The sequence below is a fragment of the Carassius carassius genome, chromosome 24, assembly GCF_963082965.1.
Source record: "Carassius carassius chromosome 24, fCarCar2.1, whole genome shotgun sequence".
Lineage (NCBI taxonomy): Eukaryota > Metazoa > Chordata > Actinopteri > Cypriniformes > Cyprinidae > Carassius > Carassius carassius.
The window spans coordinates 16,364,363-16,387,872 of record NC_081778.1 but is presented as its reverse complement, the minus strand read 5'-3'; the positions used below and the strand labels follow the sequence as shown (position 1 = coordinate 16,387,872).

The 23,510-nt window shown below is 36.5% G+C and overlaps 2 protein-coding genes and 1 long non-coding RNA gene across 4 annotated transcripts; 2 read left to right on the top strand and 1 right to left on the bottom strand.

Annotated features, from left to right (window-relative positions):
* Nucleotides 1–565: 565 nt before the first annotated feature.
* On the top strand, nt 566–12,877 carry LOC132102973 (tuftelin-like). Of its 2 annotated transcripts, none has more exons than XM_059507734.1 (12): nt 566–773; nt 7,056–7,124; nt 8,098–8,199; nt 8,439–8,525; nt 8,613–8,678; nt 8,770–8,847; nt 10,169–10,279; nt 11,157–11,380; nt 11,487–11,592; nt 11,689–11,772; nt 12,449–12,543; nt 12,659–12,877. In XM_059507734.1, exons 1-12 carry the CDS (start codon nt 717–719, stop codon nt 12,729–12,731), a joined length of 1,152 nt encoding a protein of 383 aa, XP_059363717.1. In that variant the 5' UTR covers nt 566–716; the 3' UTR covers nt 12,732–12,877. The 2 variants fall into 2 exon arrangements, with proteins under 2 accessions (XP_059363717.1, XP_059363716.1); XM_059507733.1 differs by lacking the exon at nt 566–773 and adding an exon at nt 3,611–3,993.
* Nucleotides 12,878–14,898: 2,021 nt separating this feature from the next.
* LOC132103621 (protein C1orf43 homolog) lies at nt 14,899–17,266 on the bottom strand. Its single transcript, XM_059508715.1, has 7 exons — nt 17,036–17,266; nt 16,614–16,715; nt 16,106–16,214; nt 15,969–16,022; nt 15,499–15,665; nt 15,346–15,404; nt 14,899–15,264 (listed from the first exon to the last, which is right to left on the bottom strand). The coding sequence occupies exons 1-7, from the start codon at nt 17,096–17,098 to the stop codon at nt 15,057–15,059; spliced, it is 762 nt and encodes a 253-aa protein (XP_059364698.1). The 5' UTR covers nt 17,099–17,266; the 3' UTR covers nt 14,899–15,056.
* Nucleotides 17,267–19,054: 1,788 nt separating this feature from the next.
* Nucleotides 19,055–22,915, top strand: LOC132102972 (uncharacterized). Its single transcript, XR_009423316.1, has 2 exons — nt 19,055–19,121; nt 22,401–22,915. It is a non-coding gene; the product is annotated as an uncharacterized LOC132102972 (long non-coding RNA).
* Nucleotides 22,916–23,510: the final 595 nt, after the last annotated feature.

The window sequence follows — 23,510 nt, the reverse complement described above, 5'->3', positions numbered from 1 at the left end:
ATTAAAAATTATGTTTATTAATAGATTTAACATAGTTGGATACTGTAAGTTCAGATCTATTGGAGACACTAATATTTATTTTCTTAAAAAAATGTAATAGGCTAGTATATTTTTTGGTGATTTTGACGAAATTGTTACTACGACTATACTATACTATATATATATATATATATATATATATATATATATATATATATATATATATATATATATATATATATATATATATGTATTATTATTGTTATTATTATTATTTATTTATTTATTTTTTATTTTTTTATTTTTGCTTTAACTGCTGACTTACCGTAGATAGGCCTATCATTCTGAAGAAACTGACTAAATTTGAAGATTCTAAGTTTCTATCAAATCGCACTGCTTAATTTTCTGTAACCTCGGGATAGTGGAATGAGATCGTGATGTTGCTCAGGTTAAAACACGCCACACTGTCACACTACGACAGATTTCACTCTGACTTGTCCTAACGACCCGTGAAACCTGCGAGGAGGAGGAGGAGGAGTGGAGTGTCTGTCAAAACCGTTCAGCTCGCGGTCAGAGCTGCACCAAGGCTAGTAAGCGTGACTGACGACATCAGAACACAACAAAACACAACTGCGACGAGTTCGCGCGCACAGGGCAATATTCAACTTCTGCTCTAATTTAACTATATTTACTGAAGTATTATAGTCTTCTGAGTTTAGATACATTACGCTAAAATCATGAATCGAATGGGGAGTACGTGCACATTTGATGAAATCAGATGGGATGACAGAATGGTATGTAGCTACCAATTTTTTTACTACTTATTGTTTAATATCTCTAGAAAAACAACAAATATGCTTTTTTTCCCTTACATTCATCTGCATAGTGTGTTGCACGGGTCTTGATTTCTGAATCAAATATGCACATGAATAAATGTTATAGCCTATATATGAATAAGCACTAGTGAAACTGATTAAAACATAATTAAAATATTTAGGCTAGTTTTAAGGCAAAATGTTAACACATGTTGCCAACGATTTCTGTGATGTTGTTTCATCATAAAGAGAACTTTGATCATCTGTAATCTTCCAGGTAAAATATTAAATGCGCTATGTGTTGCCAATTTGTAGCTTCTAACTATTTACTTATTCCAGTGATTCATTCATTCATTCATTTATATCGTCAAAATCAGTTTAAATGTGACACTTTATTAATTAACAGTATTTACAGTGGCAAGCTGCACTAAACCTCCTTTACCTCCCTTTGCCCTTATTTGTATGCACAACAGATGCTTAATCTGGTTTAATGTCACTCACTTGAAATTTGGTTTCCCTAATAACCTGTAAGAGGCATTTGTGCCAGCACAGGGGATAGTTAAGCCAAATACCATTTGTGTCTGTGTCTGTTCAATCACTGTAAAAGTGTTATGTTGAGTTCGATTATTAACCTGAGCATTCCATCCAGGTTGCTGAGCAGCCTTGTGCCCTTACTCGTTTATGCCCTCACAGAATATACATTTCATGCTTTCTGCATGTAAAGTGGGCAAGAAGGTATAGGAAGAGAGACAGGGCTCAAGTATTTGCTTGATTGTGGAAGGTTTCCTTCCTTCTTTAACATGATGGTCATTCAGATTGGTTCAAAAGTCTGTCTTGATAATGCACCATATTGTAGCCTGTTTTTCAGCAGCTACAGTTTTTGCATGTTTTTCATTTGCAAATATGAACACAGGACATCATTTAGCAGGAAGCTCTTTAAAGGACTTGTCAAGCATCACAAGGTTAAAGAGCATTTAAAATGCATTCTTTAGAGAATGACGCACTTACAGATTTAACTCTGAAATGACTTTTAATGATTTTAAGCAGTTCTAGTAGATTAAGGTGACTCTTATTAAAAGTTTACACTTTTTCACTTTTATACTTTAAAAATTGGTTTGGAGAAAAAAATTAAAAAAGCTCTCCCTTTTTTGTGTGGAGTGTGTGAACAAAAGCAAGTTTAGTTGGATGACCTCAAGTTATGTAAGGCGTTTCCACCTTTCTAAAACAATTTTTTTAAACCGTTGTTCAACCAGCTGTGTCTGTATATTTACTTTCTCTCTCCTCCATTTACTCCATTATTTTGCGAATTTACCGCTCCCTTGTTCAATACCCTGTATTTGCTCACTCTTTATATTGCTTCTGTGAAAGTACAAGTTTTGCCTCTCTCATCAAGTTCATATTATGAAGCAGATTGCACTGATAGTCATTAGCCCTCTGTGTGTTTATGGGGGTGATCTACAGTATTTACAAGACAACAGTAACAAATATGTATGCTATGTGAAAGCTTGGCTTGGTTGTGTTGCCTTGAGGTGAGTTCCACAGAATACTGTGGTGAAATTGACTTGTGATTCGTCTTGTCACAACAATGCCAGAAGCACTTCTAAGTAAGTACACCAAATGATTATTAAGAACCGACATAATTTAATTTGTTTGTTACTAATTACATTTCTTTTTATTACCTATTTATTAGAATTTTTTGTATTATTTATTTAAAGCCCCCTCAAGGAAAATGTGATTTTTTTTTCTGGTCTCAAAAGTTACAAAAAAATATATATATACATATAGGTCCAAGGGGTATGGCAACCCAGCCTGATCTCACGGCAATACGTACATATTTTATGTGGTGGCTAATTCGTATGAATTTGTATGACCCATTTGTACAAATTCATACAATTTGTTCTAAATCGTACGTAATTTTCAAATTGCACATTTCTTATGAATTTGAACGAATGACCTACACTAATCCTACCCATCACTGGGACCTAGACATATCGTACAAAATCGTACGAGTAACGTGTAAGAATTCGTAAGATTTAGCCACCGCGTTGGGCAACCATATGCAGATACTTTTGATAAAGTTAAACATCTATGAACAACATTTAAGTACATATGTTCATTAATATTAATTAATAAAAACTTCAGCAAATTAATTAATTATTAAATTGATATAATTCATTGAATATTGATAGAACAACATAAAACTTCCACCCAAAACTGTGGGATCATAAATGTTATTTATTTTTCTATCTATCCACTCATTCATTCAATTACTTTTGGCATTTCACAACCAATTAATTTAATATATATATATAAAAAACTAAATTTATTCCATTCTAACATGATTAATGGTGCCATTATTATTGTTTCAGTTCACTCAGATTCAGTATTGTACCTATATATACAGTCTCAGGTTACCAGCAGCTATTCAGATTTTTCACGTGACCTTTACATCTTACCTAGGAAAAATGCTTGTGTGATTAGACAAGTCTTTTTTTGTCTGTCCTTTTGAGAGGTCCAGTGGCCTGTATCCAACGACACATTCCACTCAAGGCTCTCAAACAATCCCCCCTCTCTTTCTCTATGTCCTGTCTCTCTCTCTTGAAGCTCTTCTCTTTCTGTCTCTTACCTCACACTTGCGTTCAGGTTTCACTCTGACCTGGTTTGATTTCCAGTGAACAATCGCCATTGCACTCCATCTCTCTCCATCTGTTATTAAGCGTCTGTTTGTTTTCTTAATACCCTGGTGCCAACGCCTCTCTATTATTTCTATTTCCGTGGTACACAATATATGCAAATCTCACAGAGCTCTTATATAATATTTACATATTTTTATGCATGTTTTTATGCGTCCATTTAAAAGAGCGATGGCGTGCTATTTGTTAGTTTTGGTATGGGATGCTTCTGTTGTAATGAATAGCCTGTTGTTCTAATGCGCCGAGCAGAATCCTCACAAACTTCTTTCCAAATAGATTTTTTTTAATCCTCTCCCATTACAGGCATGAACATTTTTTTGTGCTGGGTGCGTGTCATTTTGCAGGTGTGTGTTGTGTGCCTTTGTTTTTCTCTTGGGTTGAGGTGTGGTGTTGAACTTGGCTGATCTCAACACACTAGTCTAAATGCTGTTTTGCCTTCTATGGAAACACCCGATTCGCACACAATCATAGGACGTCCCTGCGGTAGTACCTGCCGATATACTCAGGTAAATAAATAAATGTGTAATTTATTTACTTTAAATTTGTCCTAAACCAACTTTTGTTGATTTGTTGGTATTTTTTATACGGACATTTCAGATAACATTGTATTTTTTAATTTACTGAAAGTTATGTCTAGTCTGTCCGTCGTCTTTGTGCGCGGTGTCATTGTTTTGTCTCATCTATGGGATTATGATAAATGTGTTGTTTTGACCTGGTGGGTTGAGGAGTGGCTGCGTTTAGTCTAGTGATTTAGTAAGTGGTACAATAATAATAGATCTTTATTCGGACAGCTTGCGTTTGCAAACTTGCATCACTAGATTTATGATGTAATCGGTCTTTGTGATATCATGTAATATAGTGGTGTGTAACCTCCAGCTTTACGTGGAATGTTCTTGATGAAACATGTAGATTACAGTGTTCTGTAGTAATTTAGTGAACTATATAGGGTCAAATGCTATTGTTAGTTTGTTAGCCTATATATTGTAGCTGTCTAAAAGTAAGTCTCTAAACTCTTAGAATTAAAGGTACAAAAGCTTTTTCTGGGGCAATCTTTTTAAAAGGTACTAATATGTATCATTTAAGTAATAATATGTGCACTTTAGTCGCTAATATGCACATTTGATGTACTTAAACATGCACCATGAGAAGTAAATAAGGTATAGAGGTGTAGCTTTTAAAAAGGTACTACCCCAGTAACAGGTTTTGGACCTTTGTGTCTGAGAGTCTATGTACTGTATAGCATCTAACTGTGATAAAACATGTATGTTGTACATAGAGTACATATAGCACTGTATTGTGTAACTGTATTGGCTAAGGTCAGAACATCTGGCTTTTATCTTCCAAAAAAGGCATGCACCAGCTTCAGAAGCCCAAAGGCTTTTTTTGTCGTGATCATGACATAATTTTTTGCCTGATCTCAACATAACAATAGACGCTGTCTCAACATCTTGTTTCTAGAAAAAAATGGTCAGCTGTAAAGAATTCAAATCAACATCTGTCATGTATCATTCTGCAACCCATTTCCCTTTAGATGGCTGACTGTTAACCAGACCACATGTTCAGAGTCAATTTAGAGTTTGATAAAGTTTTAGCCCCCACCTTCAGTGTCAGACACTGACTTGAAGTGCTCTATCACTGAGAGAGAGACTGACTGGAGGCCAACTTCCCATTCAAGTTTGGCATGAGGGTCTGTGGTTACTCAGTGTGAAAGAAAAAAAGCGAAAGCGAAAGGCATTTACAGTCCAGTCTCTACAATATACACAGTCTGATTTGATTTGTTCCTCAGCTTCTGGAAAATTCTTGAGCCTCGCAGGCTTTGCCAAAACTTAGTATTTGAATGTAAATTTTAATTGTTACAAAGATGGAGGCGGATGCCACAAATCTAAACGGAACAATGCGCTCCAGTGCAGAATGGAATATGACCATGGCTACCGGGCACTGATCAGGCACTGACTCAAGTATGTCAGTGCATGATCACAGTAAATATCATAGTTCAGATTTTTCTCGCAATTCTTAAAAAGGTCAAAACTATGAGATAAAAAGTCATTAATACATTTTATATTTGTTTTATTCCATGGTGAGAACAGGCTTTGAACAAAGTCCAAATTTTGAGATAAAAAAAAAATTCATATTAATGTTTTGTTTCATGCAGAACCAGGATTCCATATTTTCATTAGCTCCAGACCAATAAAACTACTTTTAAATAAAGATCTTGAGAATATTGTTAAATATTATTACATATAATATAGCTAAAGTACTAAGAAATAATGCATTACATATTATGTCTTCTCTCTATTCTTTTTAATAGTTACTATATGAAAGCAAATAATTTTTTGACACATGCCACAGATGCTGCATTATTTGTCAATAGAAGTATAATTGATAACTTAATCACATAATGTTATAAAATGTCAATTGCACTTGAATAGTATAATCCTTTTCATTACCTTACCACAGGGATGATATAGTAATAATAGGTCATAATAATATTTGCAGTATTTTATATGAACTCACTGCAGCTTCTCTATTTGTACATGATGTCATCTCCCATTATACCCCGTCATCACTGTACACGTCACCTCCTCTTTTTATATTCCTCTTTAATTGCACCTTTTTTTTTAAAATATCCTGTCTTGGCTTCTACACCCACATTATTTTCACTCTAATATTACTAAAATAATAACTCCCCTAATGACAGTAAAAATGAATCCCGTCTAATCTAATACAAAATGGACTGGAATATGTCTCATGTGAATGTGGAATGTCCTCTGTCACCTTGGCTCTGACTTTTTAGACTCTTAATCTTCACCCTAGTAATGACAAGGTCAAGCATTTTCACAGTCGGTCTGGACCTGTCTCACACATATTTAATAAACATGTCACAGATTGTGCACGCTGTCTGTCACATGCTCACTTTCAGGACCTCCAGTCCCACTGTGACTCACACAGACTACTTTTAGAGCCAGCAGAATGTTTTGGATTTAAGCATTGAGACACACACACACACACACACACACATTTATCCAGCACATTTCTTTATGTAAGAGTGTTTCTTCTCATCTGTTTTAAAGCTTTATAGTTTGTGTTTTGTATCTTCCTGTGTCCAGCAAACATAGTTTATGTTGTTGATTGCTGTCCCGGTTGCCATGGTGATATTCCGTTCTGCACTGGAGCGCATTGTTCCGTTTAGATTTGTGGCATCCGCCTCCATCTTTGTAACGATTTAAATTTACATTCAAATACTAAGTTTTGGCAAAGCCTGCGAGGCTCAAGAATTTTCCAGAAGCTGAGGAACAAATCAAATCAGACTGTGTATATTGTAGAGACTGGACTGTAAATTCCTTTCGCTTTCGCTTTTTTTCTTTCATACTGAGTAACCACAGACCCTCATGCCAAACTTGAATGGGCAACTGGCCTCCAATCAGTCTCTCTGTCAGAGGGCATTACTCAGTTTCTCCTCCCCACATGTTCCCCTCATCCATACAGCTCCCTCCCTTTTGCTTTCTATAACGGTCTCTTTGTTACATCCCTCACTCACATTTGTGCTTCTCGTCATGTCGTTATTCAGAACGGGCACAGAACCCTCAGACTGACTCTCCACGAGCAGAACCAGCACCAGCCGCCCACCACAGATAAGGTAAATGTCTGTTTTTCTTCTTTTTTACACATAGTAAAGCAAAGATGATTGATAGATGATCTAGTCTTTCAGATGTCACGTTCAGAATCAAGCTCCTGATTCAATGTTTCTGAACCTGGGAAAGTTTTAGAAGAATGAAAAAGTTTCTGTTTAAAGTATAATTAATTGAGCCTGACCTAACTATATTGTATATATGTTTACTGTTTATATTATTTATATTTATATTTATTTATATCAGTGACTGTCTGCATAAACTGCTTAGTTATCTAATTTTAAAGACCGCACTTAACTTTTTCAGTCAGTTACATAAAAAGGTAGATTGGTCTTATCTGAATCTGAAATTAAGATTTTTATGGTTTGTTGTTGTGTATTATATGATAATGCTTGCTTATCTCTACTGTTGGTTATGAGCTAATTATTTCTGGTTATGCTGTGAAAGTGATTCTGTAGAATCAGTTCAGATTAACTTCAGTGGAAGTACCCCTACCCCACAAACCCAATCTTTTTCTCTCTGTCTGTCTGCCAAATCTCTATAAACACAAGGAACATGTGGCTGTGTTCCAGGGGACGTGCTTGGAGAACCAGAGGCTCATTGTTTCAGATCCTAGAAATTGCATAACTTTCCATGTCCCTTTTTCCACATCTGCGCCCCTTCTTGCTCTTTAGGGGTTTCCTGCTACTCTTTGTGTGTTATTTGATCCTTGTGTTTAGAAAGGGGCTTTTGTTTTCTGCAAAGAGATGCAGATGTAAAGGTTGATTCTGAGAAAATTAGATTGGTATGATGAGTTCAGTTCTTATTTGGAAATATGAATCATCGTAAACATTTAATGTAAATTCTAAAAACATAAAATCATACTACTTTAATAGGTAGAAGTCTGATCAAGCTTCTAGATTTTGCATGACATGAATGTACAGTTAATTACATATTACTGTATGCATAGGGTTTTAATATGTATTTTTCATGTCATTCCAGCCAATTGGCAGAGCTTTTGCTTTGGTACAACCAAACTATGAGCGGCAGCCATTGAAGTCTGATCTGATCAAGCAGTCTGAAGACCAGGGTGAGGTCATCAAGGTGGGTGTGTCTTTAACTCTGAATGATAGAGCAGTTACATCTGGAAGTTTGAGCTTTAATGTAAAATGATAATGAGGTCTGATTCTGAGTAACTGAATTTGATATTCTGCCTAAACTAGACGAGGCACTATACTAATGCATAAAATTATTATACATTCAATTCAGGCACTTGTTAAAATGAGTGATGTGAATGCTTATGTGCTTATGTTTTTTTTTTAATCTTTGGGTTTGCTTGTCAGGTATATCTAGAAGACCGCAAAGAGGCCCAAGCCAGACACCAACAGAGTCTAAAGATGCTCTCAGAGGAAGTTTCACAAATACAGGAGGTCAGAACGTCCTCGGTATCATTTCCCTCTCTCCTATGTTTAGATGTTTTCAGAACCTGTGCATTAATAGTGTTGTACTGTGTGCAGGTGAGATATTGTCTAAAAAACCTCAGAGAGCAGATGGCAGCTAAAAGTCACAAGACAGAACATAAGGTGAGACAAAACAACATCAATCGGCATGAATACTTCTTTTAAGATATATTAATCATAAAATGTTAACTTACTCTCCTTTTCTCACCCTCAGCTGGTGTTATCTGATCCCAGAAAAGTTAATGGCACTCATTCATCATTAACACAGGCCCTAAATGGTTTAGAAAGACAGGTGAGACATTAATGTGCACTGTTGCTTTGCACACACACACACACACACACACACAAACACACACACACACACACACACACACACACACACACACACACACACACACACACACACACACACACACACACACACATGCAGGGTATCATTCAAACACGAATAATAAAATACTCTAAAAATCTTGCAAATATCTAAACAAACTTTTTTCATCTTTATAGTGATGCCAAAATTAATTATTAGCATTTAAAATTATTGATTTTAGCGTTTAGTTTTGTTGTTTTTTTTTCATTTATTTACACAAAAAAGTGTACTCAATTTCTCTATTTCTATCTTTATATTACCTTTTCTGTTAACAAAAATGAAAAAAAAAAAAATGTATCCATAATTTTAATACCAACAAAAATATTTTCTATTTCCTTAAACCCAAACTTAACCCTAACAAAAAACTGCTGATATTATTAGATTTAAAATAAAACATAATTTATGAGCCATTCAAATGAGCACTTCAGATGTTCTACTAATGTCTAATTGAAATGACCAGCATGCTTCAGTGCAGTCGCATTATATAATGTGCATCCTTTGGGTGTTAATTGTTTTTATCACTTAGGTAATTGCGTATTCACACCTATGGTACATTACACATCTCAAACATCTGTTAACACAGAACACATCAACAAACCCGCAGACAGTGAGGAATTAATCACCCAGGAGACCACACAAAAACGAACAGCTCAGGAAACATGTTGAGCCACCTGCAATGATGATCTTTATAATCAACAGTATTTGTTCAACAGGTTTTAACATTTTCACATTCTTCAGATTCTTATCTGTTGTTGCTCGATGAAACCAAATGCGGAGGCAGCATTTATTTTTTTCAGATTGAATAGTGCAGATTAGCCTCCCAACGGGATGTGTGCATCTGGGTAGTTAAAGCAGGAGAACGAGTGGAAAAGCTGAGTTATGACAGCATACGTCAGTATTGTACTGTTAGAACACACACCCTGTTGACACACATACAGAGAAGGTCCCTCCCACTTTCTGTCTAACTTACATTCTCACACATCTATAAATAACTGCTGGGAGAGATGTGGGCGTATTTAAATGGACATCATTTGTAAGGACATATATTTAGTTTTGTGTGACTGTGGGATAGCGACTTGGTTTTTAACTGAATATGGTTTGCTTCTATTTTTTATTGCTTAAACCAATATGTTGTTTAACTAATTCAAGACACATGTAAGAAGTACATGAACACAAATTTGACTGTAACCAAATAAATTCCAGATTCTTTTCATTAATGTTTTCTCACTGTATCATCTCTCAGGATAGCATGGATGAGCAAGAAAAAGAGAAGATGAGGGAGGCCAGTAAGCGTCTGTATGCTCAACTCCAGGAGGCCGAGAAGAAACACCAGGAAGAGAGAGAACATTTGCTGGTTAGTTACTTAGCATGCACTTTTTGCCGTCTTTCTTTCGTTTCTTTCTTAACATGCAAGGATCCTACTGACAACATTTAAAGGAACCTTAGTTAGATTGCCTTGATAGGTGAGTTGTACTGTACTCATGCAGTGGCAGACATTCCTAAAGGCCAACTGTGTCAGATCCAGGTTGGGAAAGAACTGTGTGCAGGGGTGGAAACGCACATTCTTTCATGATGAAGTGCAGTTTCGTAATCTGCTACTGCTTGCATCTTATACATCAAGGATTTCAGTGTTAAGCAAACAGCTGATGTCAAAATGATACAGGAAAAAATTAAACCGCTTGAACCTTTGAATCATTTTCAACCTCCATGAAATTGGCTCATTTGTACAAATGTAGGTGTGGCGACCAGTTGTTTGTTTTAAATGAAATGCATTTATGCTGATAGGGTGATCAGGAGTGCTAACCACATACAGAAATAAGTCTTAAAAAAAATTATACAGACTATTTCACACTATTTCTAAATTTAGACATTATTTGACAATTAGGACATTTTTTCTAACATTAAGACATGATTAATTGTAAATATATAAGGACATCTATTTTATAAATGTACAATTTTAGCAATTTAAGGTTTTTAAGTTGTGACTTTGGCTAATTTTCCTGAGGTAAAAGTTAGCTGTTTACAAGGTGTTTTTTTGACGCCTTCTCATAACAAGTATGAGACAAATTTTCAAAGTTTAGGGCTCATTGTAAGAAAAATATTTGACCACAGAATCCTGTGACTAATTTACCAGTCAGAATCTAATATTGCAGAAAGCTGTGTAATAGTTAAAAATACATGTCTTTTGTGCATCGTGATTTAATTCTTTTTCTCTGTTCTTGTTGTCGTAGGCCGAGGCACAGCAGTATAAGCAGCAGTTATCTGAGCAGAGCGAGTATCTGAAGAGGGTTCAGCAGAGCAAAGAGCAGCAGGATCAGCAGATCGAAGACCTGAGACGTCTCATGGGCGGCATGGAGCAGGAGAGCTCCACCCTCAGAGACCAACTCATGACGAGAGAAGCCGAACTCCTGCAGCTCCGCGAACTGAGGGAGGAGGGTTATGCAGGGAGGGAGAGGTAGGGCGATAGATAATCTTACTGATTTTGTCGCATTATTTTGCCTTTTTTAACTTTATGCATCATTTGGGTGTTGCTGTAAACATGTTGCTTAATTATGTAACAGGTTAGAAGAGGTGGAAAAGGAAAACGCAATTCTGAAAGAGAAGATTCATCACTTGGATGACATGCTCAAGAGTCAACAGAGAAAACTACGGCAAATGATTGAACAGGTACATGTGTTTCCACACAAACGCTGACTCTCATACAAACTTTTGTCATGGAAGGTTCACTTTCTAACTCAAGCTTTCCATCCGTGTGTCCTCTAGCTTCAGAACTCGCGGATGGTGATTCAGGAGAGAGACAGAGTGATCAGAGAGCTGGAGGAAAAGGTGGCCATGCTGGAGGCAGAGGTCAGTCCACAGGATATAAACAAACATCTAGTGGGGATTCACGATTCCCAACCATTTCGGTTCTACTTCAGATTTCTCTAAATGTTTATATCTCTAAATGGGTCCATAAATGATTATGTTATTGCAGTAATTTGTTTTAGAAATAATAAAAACATTAAAAAAAACTATTTCAAAAGATGTGGCTTTTCAAAAAGTTTTAATGTGTATATATTACAATTTTAAAGTGTTTATATTAAAAATATGAAGCAAACAAAAAATGGGGTACAATTTCATTCATTAATAAGCATAAAACATACTGTAAGCTGCATGTGTTTGATTCACTAAAAAGAACCAAGTCATTCATTCAGGAATCTACACTAGTTGTGCTTTGTGTGTTTGATTCACATTAATTCAGGAATTGGACTACATTGGTTTGCTGCATGGTTTTGATTCACTAAAAGGAACCAACTAATTCGAGTCGAGTTTTGATATTTTAAAGCATGGAACCAGTTCTTGGTTACTAACCTTAATTATAATTCTTTTCTCTATCATGTTATCATAATTTCATGAATGACTGCTAAAAACCCACACAGATGTTTCTTTTTTAAGTAAAATTCCTTTTTCCACATTATAAAAAGCGATTTGTAAACTGTATGTTTCCTGACGTCTGACCTTTGTCAATGTGCTTTGCTTACAGAACAAACAAATGCATGATCAGCTGGATTACTACCTTGGGAGTCAAAGGTCAAACTCGTACCTGCCATCAGATGGCAATTCACAGATTGTCTACAGGTAGGACATGCAAATGATCCCGATAGCTACACGCAAATTTTTCATGCAAATGGTCACATATGCTTGATAACGGACATACAAAGCACACATTCAAATTCATGTGTCATCTCCACAGCAAACCTCTGAGACCATCCACCCAGACAAACAAGAGCCTGCCCTTCATCAAGGTCATCGAAATTAAATCATGAACCTTACCACAACGACATCATGTGACAACGGCACCATCCTCCTGTAAACAGTGAAGGAGATCACCAGCAACATCACAGACCTTCACCAAATGACATGCGATTGCTTTAATGTCTAAAGGCCTTTCCTGCTAGAATACTACTAACAGCACAGAGGTCTGTTACTACATACTATAACTGAATTATCAAGATAGGTTACGGTGAACATATCCATTTATATGAAGACTAATGAAGAAAACAAATGAAGAACTCATCTTTTCATTATTGTTAGATTTGTGAACGGCTTCTTGATGGATTCTGGTGTATTTTGATATTTATTTGAGGCTGGTCCTCTGAAGACGATGTCTCACACCCAACGTAAATAGACAGATTGTGATGCTAAACACCCTCATTGAGCTCTCGTTATCTCTCGTAATCTCCTTTAGTATTAGCTCGGCTAAACTTTAGTGGGTTTCTGAGTTCGAACAGGTTAAGATTTGTTAAAATGATAGAGACAATGGATGGGAAGAACATTTTTATTTTATGTATGTGAATTAAAGATTGAAGGATTTTTGTATCTATTTGCATCCAAATTAAGACAGGACGTTTTTTTGTGCAGTACTGTTGTGGCTATTGAGATTTTTTCATTAATTCAATCCCCATTTGAGTCGAGTTCATCCTGAAACAAATATTTATTCTTGATCTAAATGCTTTTCTCAACCAAAGGGATACAGCAGGGGAGAATCCAATGACTCACCTTCTATGAAAAAAAGACGCCTTGTGAATGTTTCATAAGTTTAAAGGAATGTAACACTTGTCCTCCGCTGAGCCAGACCGGTTCAGGCCAGTAGGGCACAGTGTGACCTCTGTTATCTAGTCCAGCCAGCCACTGCAGTACACTTTACACTTACTCAGTTAGTCATTTCAAACATTCAGTAAACTGGTTTTATAACACCTAGTTAGAGAAGTGATGTGATTGGCCAGAGCACCTGCTCACTGCAGTAATGTCATGTGAACCATTAATAATACCACAATAGAGTATTTATACTTCATTCATTTAATTCTGGGCAGGGTTGTGTTGAAGAATGCATTTCATAACCATGTTTATCTGCCTTCACATTTGTAGATAGTGTGTATATTTTCTCTCTGTGAACTCTAACCTTATGTCAATTTCTTAGACAGGCTTCATATCAGCATGTGAAATCCATTAATATTTTTGTAGTAAAAACAAGTGGTTTGCGATGCTTAAATTCATGGAATATTGTATATTATATTTAAATAAATCTGTTTCATTAATGGTGTTGTTTTGCCTTTTCCGTGTCTGCAAAGGAATGTGGTTTATGGTTATAGCATCTTAAAAACAATGAAATATATATCTTATCAAAAGGTCCAGATGACGCAGCCACTTCATTAGATCGGACTTCAGAATACAGTGAATGTCAATATAAACAGTCTCTCATAGCTCTTAAAGCCACATTACCATCACAACAACCAAATCGATTCACAACTCAATCCATACTGTGCCCCCTATACACATATTTACATGAACGAATTCACAAATTAAAATGGCACTTAAAAAGAAATGAAGACAATCATCTAATCGACAGCACAGAAATTAATACCTCTCCAAATTTCTATTAAAACGAAGCTTTTCTTATGGATGTGGCACAGGATCTTATTTGGAAACCTCAAGTTGAAGTAGTCTTAGTATAAAACTGGTGTAAGGGTTAATGGAATAGTTCACCCAAAAATAAACCAAACAGTTGACAGTAGCCAATCACTTCCATAGTTTTTTTTTTCTCAATACTATGGAAGACAATGGCTACCATCAACTGTTTTGTTACCATCATTCTTCAGAACATCTTCTGTGCTCTGCAGGGGACAGGAACTCCTATAGGTTTGGAACAAGTGAAAGGTGCTTAAATGACAGAATTATCATTTTTGGGTGAACTATCCCTTTAATGTCCTTTCAGCTGATTTTGATCCATGTGTTTGTGCCAGAAAAGTCAATCCAATAAAAATTTTATCATCTCAGCTAAAGGGTGCTTTGTTGGTGCTCTTTGGACAATAAAGGTATAAACATTACAGTCCCTTTTCAAATTAAAAGGCCATTCTCGCAAATAAAAGCTGGTAAACAGTGACTTTTTAACATTAGAAAAAAAATGCATTAGAAAAGCATTAAAACTACAAACAACATTCTCGCATTGCTCTCAAAACAGCTGCATTGACGTGTATCCCTCAGATATATTAAGTCATTCTCACAGTCATTATGTGATTTGAGGTTTTCGTTTCTACATAAAGGAGTTTCCAGTGTGCAATGAATACAGTTCCTCAATTGGGTTTCATTCTCTAAAGTGTGCTTTCTAGCGTATTATAGTTGTCTTTAAAGTTTTTGAGCTCCAAGAAGTGTTTGGGCCTCTTGCTGCGCTGTCCGGTGGACGGCAGGTACGTGACCTGAATGGTAGAGGCAAACGAAGGCCCGGGAGAGCTGGTCAGATCTTTAGCTGCTGACTGGTGCTGCTGGTTTAGACTGGTGGTGCTGGAGTGGGTCTTTACACTGTGGAGAAATGAGGAAGAACGGAGTGAGAGGAGTGATCATTTATGAGATCAACAGCAAAAATTGGACAGCAGCACTTACAGAGCAGCCAGTTCAGAAAGATCTTCCTTATACTTCACAAACTCTGCCTCACCAAACACCTACAGGAAAGAAAACACAAGCCTCTTATATATGTCCTGCAGCGCCACCTGCTGTACATTAGCATTTAACACACGTCTGCTCTCTCAGACTGACCCCTGTCCCATGGCGAGCGCTGTCGTAGCCATCCAGCAAGCGATCTATTAGTGAACTGTTATTTGACTTGAACAGAGAGTGAGAGTTTCGCAGGTCCTGTAGCCAGTTTCTGTAGCGGCGGCCGATCAGAGCGCTGGCACTGCAACCCAACTCACGAGACGGGATATCTACAGGTGGGACAAAGCCAGATCACATCAGATCAGGCTTTTATCAAATAAATGCAGCCTTGCAAGACTTCTGGTAGTGAAATGTATGTCTGTACTACAAATGTTTAAAAAAAACTTTGTTAAAAAACTTGTTAACTGAAGAAAAAAAAAGTATTAACTAAAATGCATTTTAATTACTTGAATACTGAATGAAACCAAATAAAAATGATCAAAAATGAATTTTAGTTTTTGATAACACAGCATATTATAAATCTTGAAAGTTAAGTTCATTAAAATGCACACTGAGGCAGAAGAAGGTCTCACCAGAGTCTCTGATGGCATCTAACGCTTGCATTCTGAAGAGATAATTATAACACCCTGCACAAACACAAACACAAATCCAGGCGTAAGTGTTCACATCTGCAATAGTGTTACGCAGAGAACTGCTATGGCCCTCTCACCATTCTGGCCTTGATGCTTCAGTCGATCGTCATCTTTAGAGAGTAGATTTGGCTCATAACGAATGTCATTCACTTTTGACAAACAGGAATCGATCTCCTCTTTCAGCTCCTGCGAAAGATGCAGCCTTGCTTCAGTGCAATACAAACCGGTATGCAACAAAAAGCATCATAAACGTAATATAAACGAAAGACTGGCCAGTTTTGTTGTTTATTCAATGCAAATTGGATGCATATATTGGACTCTACACAAAAGTAAATTCTGAAATGCATCATAAAGACTGAAAATTGATTTAAGCCTAAACAACAGTGAAGTAGGAAATAAAAAAAACGAATAAAATAAAGTATAATTCATGGATAAGTCTATGTACTTTTTTCCACCAAATAACTTAGTTGCTGTTACTACAATAAACAGGACTGTGAGGAGTATTTTCTCAGAGGAATTTATAAAATCAAATGTCCACTACAAATACACGAACGATATTTTGGATTTAGGAGGAGCTGTTGATACCTTTGGTGCGTTGTGACCCAGCGGCACGTGCGGTCCTCTGCGAGACTTCACAGCGAAGCGCATAATCTGTCTCTTCACAAAGATGAACAACAGCACAAACACCTGCAGAATGACAGACGAGGTCATTCAACACATCACATGCTCAAATCCCGTTCTGACACTGCCTGCTTTATTTTAGCTGGTATTCTCAGCTGACAGAGGATCACAAGTTAGTAAGCTGCTTATATATGCGGTATTTTTAAACATCATGATCATGGGTGCCACACAGGACGCTTTCTGGATGGGCAACTCACTAGGGTTTGAGACAGACACATTGCTCCAGCTTTACTACTGTTGTTGTTTTTAAACTAAGCTTTAAAGTATTCAGACTACATGTTCCAAAAAATTATTATTATAAAAATACTATGCACTTTGGTACTTACCAAACTGCCGTAGGCCATAACAAGCACAACATTTACACCGGAAAGAGTGTTTCCATCTGCCATTGTGAGATTCTAGTAAAATGGTCATTAAAATAAGATACTGTTCGATTTTAGTGGTCAATGGTAAAAGTTTAGCTCGTTATTATTCGGGTTGACAGCAGCATTTTCAGGAGAGCTTTTGTTGACAGCTCTTGGGTTCTCTTCTTCGCTTGTTTAATGTCCGTCTACTCTTCGGTCACGCCACCTTGTGGTTTGGCATAAATAACGCAGCAGCACAATCGTCGTCGTCTTCGTCTTCTTTAAAGTTTTATGGCGGTTTAACGCAACATCAGTTAAGGGTTTGTCAATAATACCCAGTGGGCACAAAGCGATGCACAGGTAAATTTCAGTTTAAAAAAAATAAACGTGTACAAATTGTTCATAAAACCATTATTGCATGCATGTCAAATTAGACTACAAATAAACTACCATTGCTGATATAGTCTATATAACAGCAAACTCCTTATCAAATGAGTTCCTTTTTTAAAGAAAATACTTTTTCCCCTTTTGACCACACGTGATGCCTTTCACATTCCATGAGCCTATTTTAAGAGAGTTACTCATAGAAGTGGCATATATGGTATATAAATTTTCACCAATACCACCATTGTTCCGAAAAAACAATGCTTTCTTGTCAACTTTTTCTCTGTATTAGATTATAGCTCTCTAGAAACACACAAGCCACAAGCACTACTGTCAATGTACATTATGTACATGGTTTTTCAATGTTCTAGACTTATGTTTCTGTGAAGTGAGCTCTCTGAGAACATCTGACTTAGCGGACAACTGGCCTTTATCAGATCAACACACTGAACAATGACACTGATTCTTTCAGAAGGAACAGAGGTGGGTGGCAGATGCACGAAACGACAACAAGGAATGAAATTGTTTTCCCAGTAAGAAATACTGCAACAATCATGACTTTTTCTCTGACTCTGGTAAAGAACAATGAAATAAACTAGAAATTAAAGCTCTATATAGTACAGACTGTGGTAGCCAAATGAAAAAAAAGGGAGTCACATTGTCTTGTTAAAAATAAACCACACTAACCATTTGCATCCTGCACTTGTCAGATTTGTATGACAATCAATGAAGTTATGTACTGATATCAGATAGCTAGGGCATTGACTTTTTAAAGCTGCAGGGAGGATGCAAAGCTGTTCAGCAGTTAAGAAGTTAAATTTCTCCACTGTGACCGAATTCTCAAGATGTTTTGGCTTAACAGGTTATCAAATGACACATAATGCTAAAACATCTAATTATACTGTGTGTCCACAAGCAGGTCAACAATGTGGCTTGACTTGATTACTTAGCCTATTCATTTCGTACCATCTTTCATGTCAGTGTGTTGTCTGCATTTACTTGCGATCAAAAACTGGTCCAAACAAACAGTTGCTTTTACATTTCTGTCTCTCTGAAACCACAAACTTAGCCAGCTTCCTCTGCTGTTGCCATCAGCAGTGTGCATGTGTCTGTGAAGCAAGACAGACAGTTGAGTGATAATGGTTACTGCACATACACAGCTGCTGTTAAGGTAACACACACACACACACACACACACACATTTATTCACAGAATGCTTAGGATTTGTACTATTTGATTTGGTTTGCATTATATGTTTGCAGAATGTATCAATCTGTAATGTTTAATGGTTAATTAATCTTTTTCCTTAGTTTTTTTGGTTAACTGTAGTACATTTATATCAAAGTGTGAAATCAATAAATGTTTATTGACCCTAATTAACAACAATAATAATAATGCATTGTATTACTGTATGTAATGTACATGCAAAAGCAAGACATATTCATATAATATAAAACAGCAGCATAAAACAGTAATTCGTTTAGTCTGAGTCTCTTCAGTCACACATTTTAGAGCCTGCAAAAGGTTTGGCTGTCAAGTTTCTCATACATTTCAAACTTAACTCCCGCCCATCTGCTCCCTCTCAGCCTCTGAGCAGCTCTTGTTGATGCACTCTTCATTTGCTCTTGCAGCTGCAGGAAGTTGAGCAGCTCTGCCCACAAGTGTGCCACAAAAATTCACCCAGGTAATCAATTATCAGAATGTTTTGTTTCCATTACAATGCATATAGTAGTATTATGTTTATGAATTTCACTTTTAAAGTCAGTTACACTTTTTACTACTTTATAAGGTTGTGTACATTCAGTTTTGCTGTGTATTGGGGCCTCCATCTACAGGCTTTTGTATTTTTAATTCATGTAAATGATCCTTGAGGATGGCTAACAGGTTAAAAATGCTCACGCAGTAGCAGTTTGCAAACATGTCTTCGGCATTTCTGGGTCATGGTTTGCAAGATCCTAAAATTATGCATTCTATTGTGGTGCTGGTATTTCTGGTTTCAGTTGAAACATTGGTCAATGCAAGTCTATTCAACATTTTTAATCTTCCTTTTCAAAGACTTGCATTATCTTGCATACTGTTTATTTTTAAAATACTGTATAATAAGATAGTCTTTGTCGTCCTTCCTTGTTTAAGCACTGTGTTTGGTGCTTGACACTCTGTATGTCGTCAGTTTTTGCCAACATCTGGCACTCATCTTTATACTATATACTGTATGTTTATAATCTCACATTTCATATAGTCATATGTCATATAGTGTTTTAAGTACTGCTGCAAGTATGTATTTGATTTCTTAAAATCAAATGGTCTGTTATTAACGTAGGTCAAAATTGGAATAAACTGCTTGGATAACTGCTTCTAACTACAACCACAGTATAACAGGTCACTCATTTAATACTGTTTTAATGTAAATAACTGAGCAAGCAAAAATGTACAGATGAAGTGAATGAGCAAAGGTGGAGGGAAGAAGAAAGATGGCGCAGATAAAATATAAGCGAACTGCTCGGATAAACATATTTATCAGCATTAGCATAACAAAACTCAAAGACATCACTAATGTCAAGACTGAAGGGTGTGTTTTCTAAAAAGAAATGAGTTTCAATGTGTGTATCTGGTACTATTTGTAAAATCATAGTAGTATTTAATTGTCAAAATGATGCAGAAACTTAATTTGAGTATATTAAACATAACTGGAGAGTTCATCCAAGGATGATGTTTTATTGTAGCCCTTTGTTGATTTAATATTATTTTAGTTTTATTGTAGCTTTTTGTGTTGGTAATCAGATTTATTCAAATTTGTTTGGATTCTTTTACTATTAGCTATGGACAGATAATTAGGGTTACTGAATCAGTAATATAGTAATCTATACATTTTATAAATTATATATATATATATATATATAAAATACACTCTGCATGTCAATTTTGTCTTTTGGAGTCCAATTGCTGTCCATTGCAGGTATACATAAACTATAAATGTACTATCTAGACCTGTTAGTCCAGCTTCACAAAAAACAGACATATACAATTTCAGTTGAACTAAAGCATTTAAATTTTTATTCTGACACTGAAATTTTATATAAAGTCATCATATATCTGAATCATGTTCATATGTATTAGAACTCTAGGACCAGATGCCTGTCACAAGCTTTTACCTACTCTACCCTTTAACATTTACTGAGTCACCAAGAAACCATATACCAGGAACGTTCTCATTAGATATGAAGGGTGTACATGCTGACAGGTGTGTATGTGTGTTACGAAAGACAAAGAAACTGAGACACAAACAGATGGAAGGAGAAAAAGAAAGAGGCAGACAGAAAGAGACGGGGGAGGAGAGAAAGAGGTAAGGAAATGAGAGAGGAAGGCACAACAGTCAATGGGGGTGGAAAAGGGTAAGCATGTCAAACCAGTCAGGCAAGTTCTTATGACAGTAGAAATGCATCACAGAAATTGACATACAGCAAGAAGTGAGGGAGAGTTTAGAGGCACAAGTCAGGATGGGGAACACCTGTTCTCTCAAACAACTAAGAGACACAGCAGTCCTTTAAGGTATGTTACTTCTGTTTGAAGAGCTAATACTCATCTATGGTTAGATTATGTGGCAGGTAAAGTGTATGGCCATTGTTGTTCAAGTGCGCGTGCCATGGAAGAACAGGTGTTTCTGTAAACTGACACTGACCAGTTTTCCTTGGAAAGTCTGAAATGTTGCAGTCATATGGGACTGGTAATCCTATTTTGCATTCATATCTGTGAAATACAAGGCAGTAGTACAAGGCCATTTGTGGTTACGAACAACCTTATAATAACCTATATTTACTGTGTCAATGTTTCCTTTATTTGTTTTCAATCAGTTCAGGTTTATTTTCATCAGGTCTGTATTTGCGCTCCTGGAAGGTGAATGTCACTCCTCCTCCTCCTCCTTCCACTCTGTCTCTGCTTGCTGTTTACTCACGTCTTTTATTTTAAACATAGCTCTTGATGTATATACATTTTCAGTTTAAGATAACAAAAGCAATCTTTGCAACAGAATAAGGAGGGGCAAACAAATCTGGAAAAAGGCATAAAAAAATCCTGATTTGTAAAAAATGTAGCATTTCAGCTGTTGATTCAATATTGCCTAAATATGGTTTCAATTGATAGGTATTCAGATTTGTACATTGGAGCTTGCTTTATTGCATGTGACTATTATCAGTGTTACTGAAGTGTCTGAATGAAATTCAATGTGCTGCTTTGAATAACCGTGGGTGTGTAAGTGAGATGCAGTTCCTGCTAGGCTATTTGAGATTATTCACAGATTTTAAATACAGCCATCCTATACATATATATATATATTGTTTATTCACCCAGAGAGAATAATGTACCTTTAACGATGTATGGACTCTGTAACATGTGGTGTTAGGATTGTAGTCTGGTGTGTTTGGCCTGTTATCTGACTGTGTATCAGGTTTTGTAAAAGATCTCAAGAGTGTGACAAGTAGCATTAAGAATGCTGTCAGAGTAGACATAAAAAAAAATGAAATGCATGCATGCATATACACACACTTGCACTCTGATTTTTAAACATTGGCGGGAGATTTCTGATTTATAGCCATCTGTCCAAAGTTTGTAGATGTTTACATATCAGGGTATGGATGCCATATGCCTGGCTGAGATTTATGGACTCTCACAGTAATAAATACAGAGTTTCAGTATGATGAAATCCTGAAGTACTAGCATGTCCACTTTGGGAGATGGTATAGCTTAGTGGTTAAAGGTCTGGGCCAGGTTGTAAGTTCAGGCCATTGTAGCAGGGTTTTGATCCATTCACAATGAAAATGAAAATGCCTTTACATTCTAATTCAAATTAATTTTAATTTATGTAGCAAACAGGAGGCAATTTGAATCTAATTAATTAAAATTAATTCACCATATTGAATTTGCTTAAAGCTAACCTTCACATGTTGTTATTGCCTTAACATGACAGAACAAGATAAGAACCAGAGAGTACTGGGACCCATTACTGGCTCTTTTTGGATCCAGAGAGCGTGAAACATCTCTCAGAAGAGTAACAGAGTCAAGCTGAAGTTAGCGGGTCTACTTCACTTCCCTGGATTACAAACAGATTTATTCCAGCTATTATAATGATGGTAGGAAAATACAGTACGCCATTACAAGCAAAAGGAAATAAAACATTTTGAACAAGATGCTACAAATTTTAGCAACCAGCCTTCAATTCCTACTGTAATGAATACACTGTGTGACATTAAGCGTCATTTAAAAGCATGAGTTTGCATACTGTATCCGAAGGTGCAGATGCACCTGGAACAGCAGCACAAAGTCATAGTCAGTTATCTGCGATGCCTTTTGGCTCTTCAGCTGCTAGATTCAAAATCCGCTCTGCTAAAACACTTACTACCAAGGACCTCAGGAAGAAAAGCTTTTTTTTTGAGGGAGGAAAAGTTGAAGACTCAAGCCAGAAAAGTGATCCCGGTAAGGACCTGAACAAAGCTTGTACTTCTTCAGCTAGTGATAACCACACTAACACTGATGACAAAGACACAGGTAACACAATTGACAAAGACACAGGTAACACTTTAAGTAAGGATTCAAGCAAGGACTCAACTCTTCCCATCAGTTCTGAGAAGGCTGATGTGAGCTCTATGAAGTTTAACACTCAAGAAGACAAGAGTCAGGCAGAAAATGACAGGAGCAGAGGAGATGAGTTGAGGAGATCTTATCAGTCAAACAAAAGCAAAAGCTTAGACTGGAAAGCAGGACATGGGAATAGAACTGGGATGACTAGTAGGACCAGTGACTTTGAAAAGATTATGAGGCGAGCCAATTTCGAGAGAACAGGGACAAACAACAAGATAACTTCATTCACGCAAGAGAATCAACCCAGTAGTGTTTCACAGAGGATTCAGACTTACTATGCAACCAATCAAGGCAATCAGAACATTTACAGAAAGGATTGCTCTGGATTTCCGTCTGTGAGAATGAACAGTGGTCAGTCACTCCCATCCAGATTGAAGCCAAGACTTAGCCACGGTTCCATTGGAGAAGGTAGCAGTCTCTGGGCACAGGAACAAGGTGA

Excerpts from the sequence above, each read along its gene's own strand:
- LOC132102973 (XM_059507733.1), top strand. The coding sequence starts at position 3,928 with ATGGAAACACCCGATTCGCACACAATCATAGGACGTCCCTGCGGTAGT. Across the intron at positions 8,848-10,168 it reads TAAATGGTTTAGAAAGACAG|GATAGCATGGATGAGCAAGA; the intron begins GTGAGACATTAA and ends ATCATCTCTCAG. Across the intron at positions 10,280-11,156 it reads AAGAGAGAGAACATTTGCTG|GCCGAGGCACAGCAGTATAA; the intron begins GTTAGTTACTTA and ends TTGTTGTCGTAG.
- LOC132103621 (XM_059508715.1), bottom strand. The coding sequence starts at position 17,098 with ATGGCAGATGGAAACACTCTTTCCGGTGTAAATGTTGTGCTTGTTATG. Across the intron at positions 16,716-17,035 it reads TTATGGCCTACGGCAGTTTG|GTGTTTGTGCTGTTGTTCAT; the intron begins GTAAGTACCAAA and ends GTCATTCTGCAG. Across the intron at positions 15,666-15,968 it reads AGATGCCATCAGAGACTCTG|ATATCCCGTCTCGTGAGTTG; the intron begins GTGAGACCTTCT and ends TCCCACCTGTAG.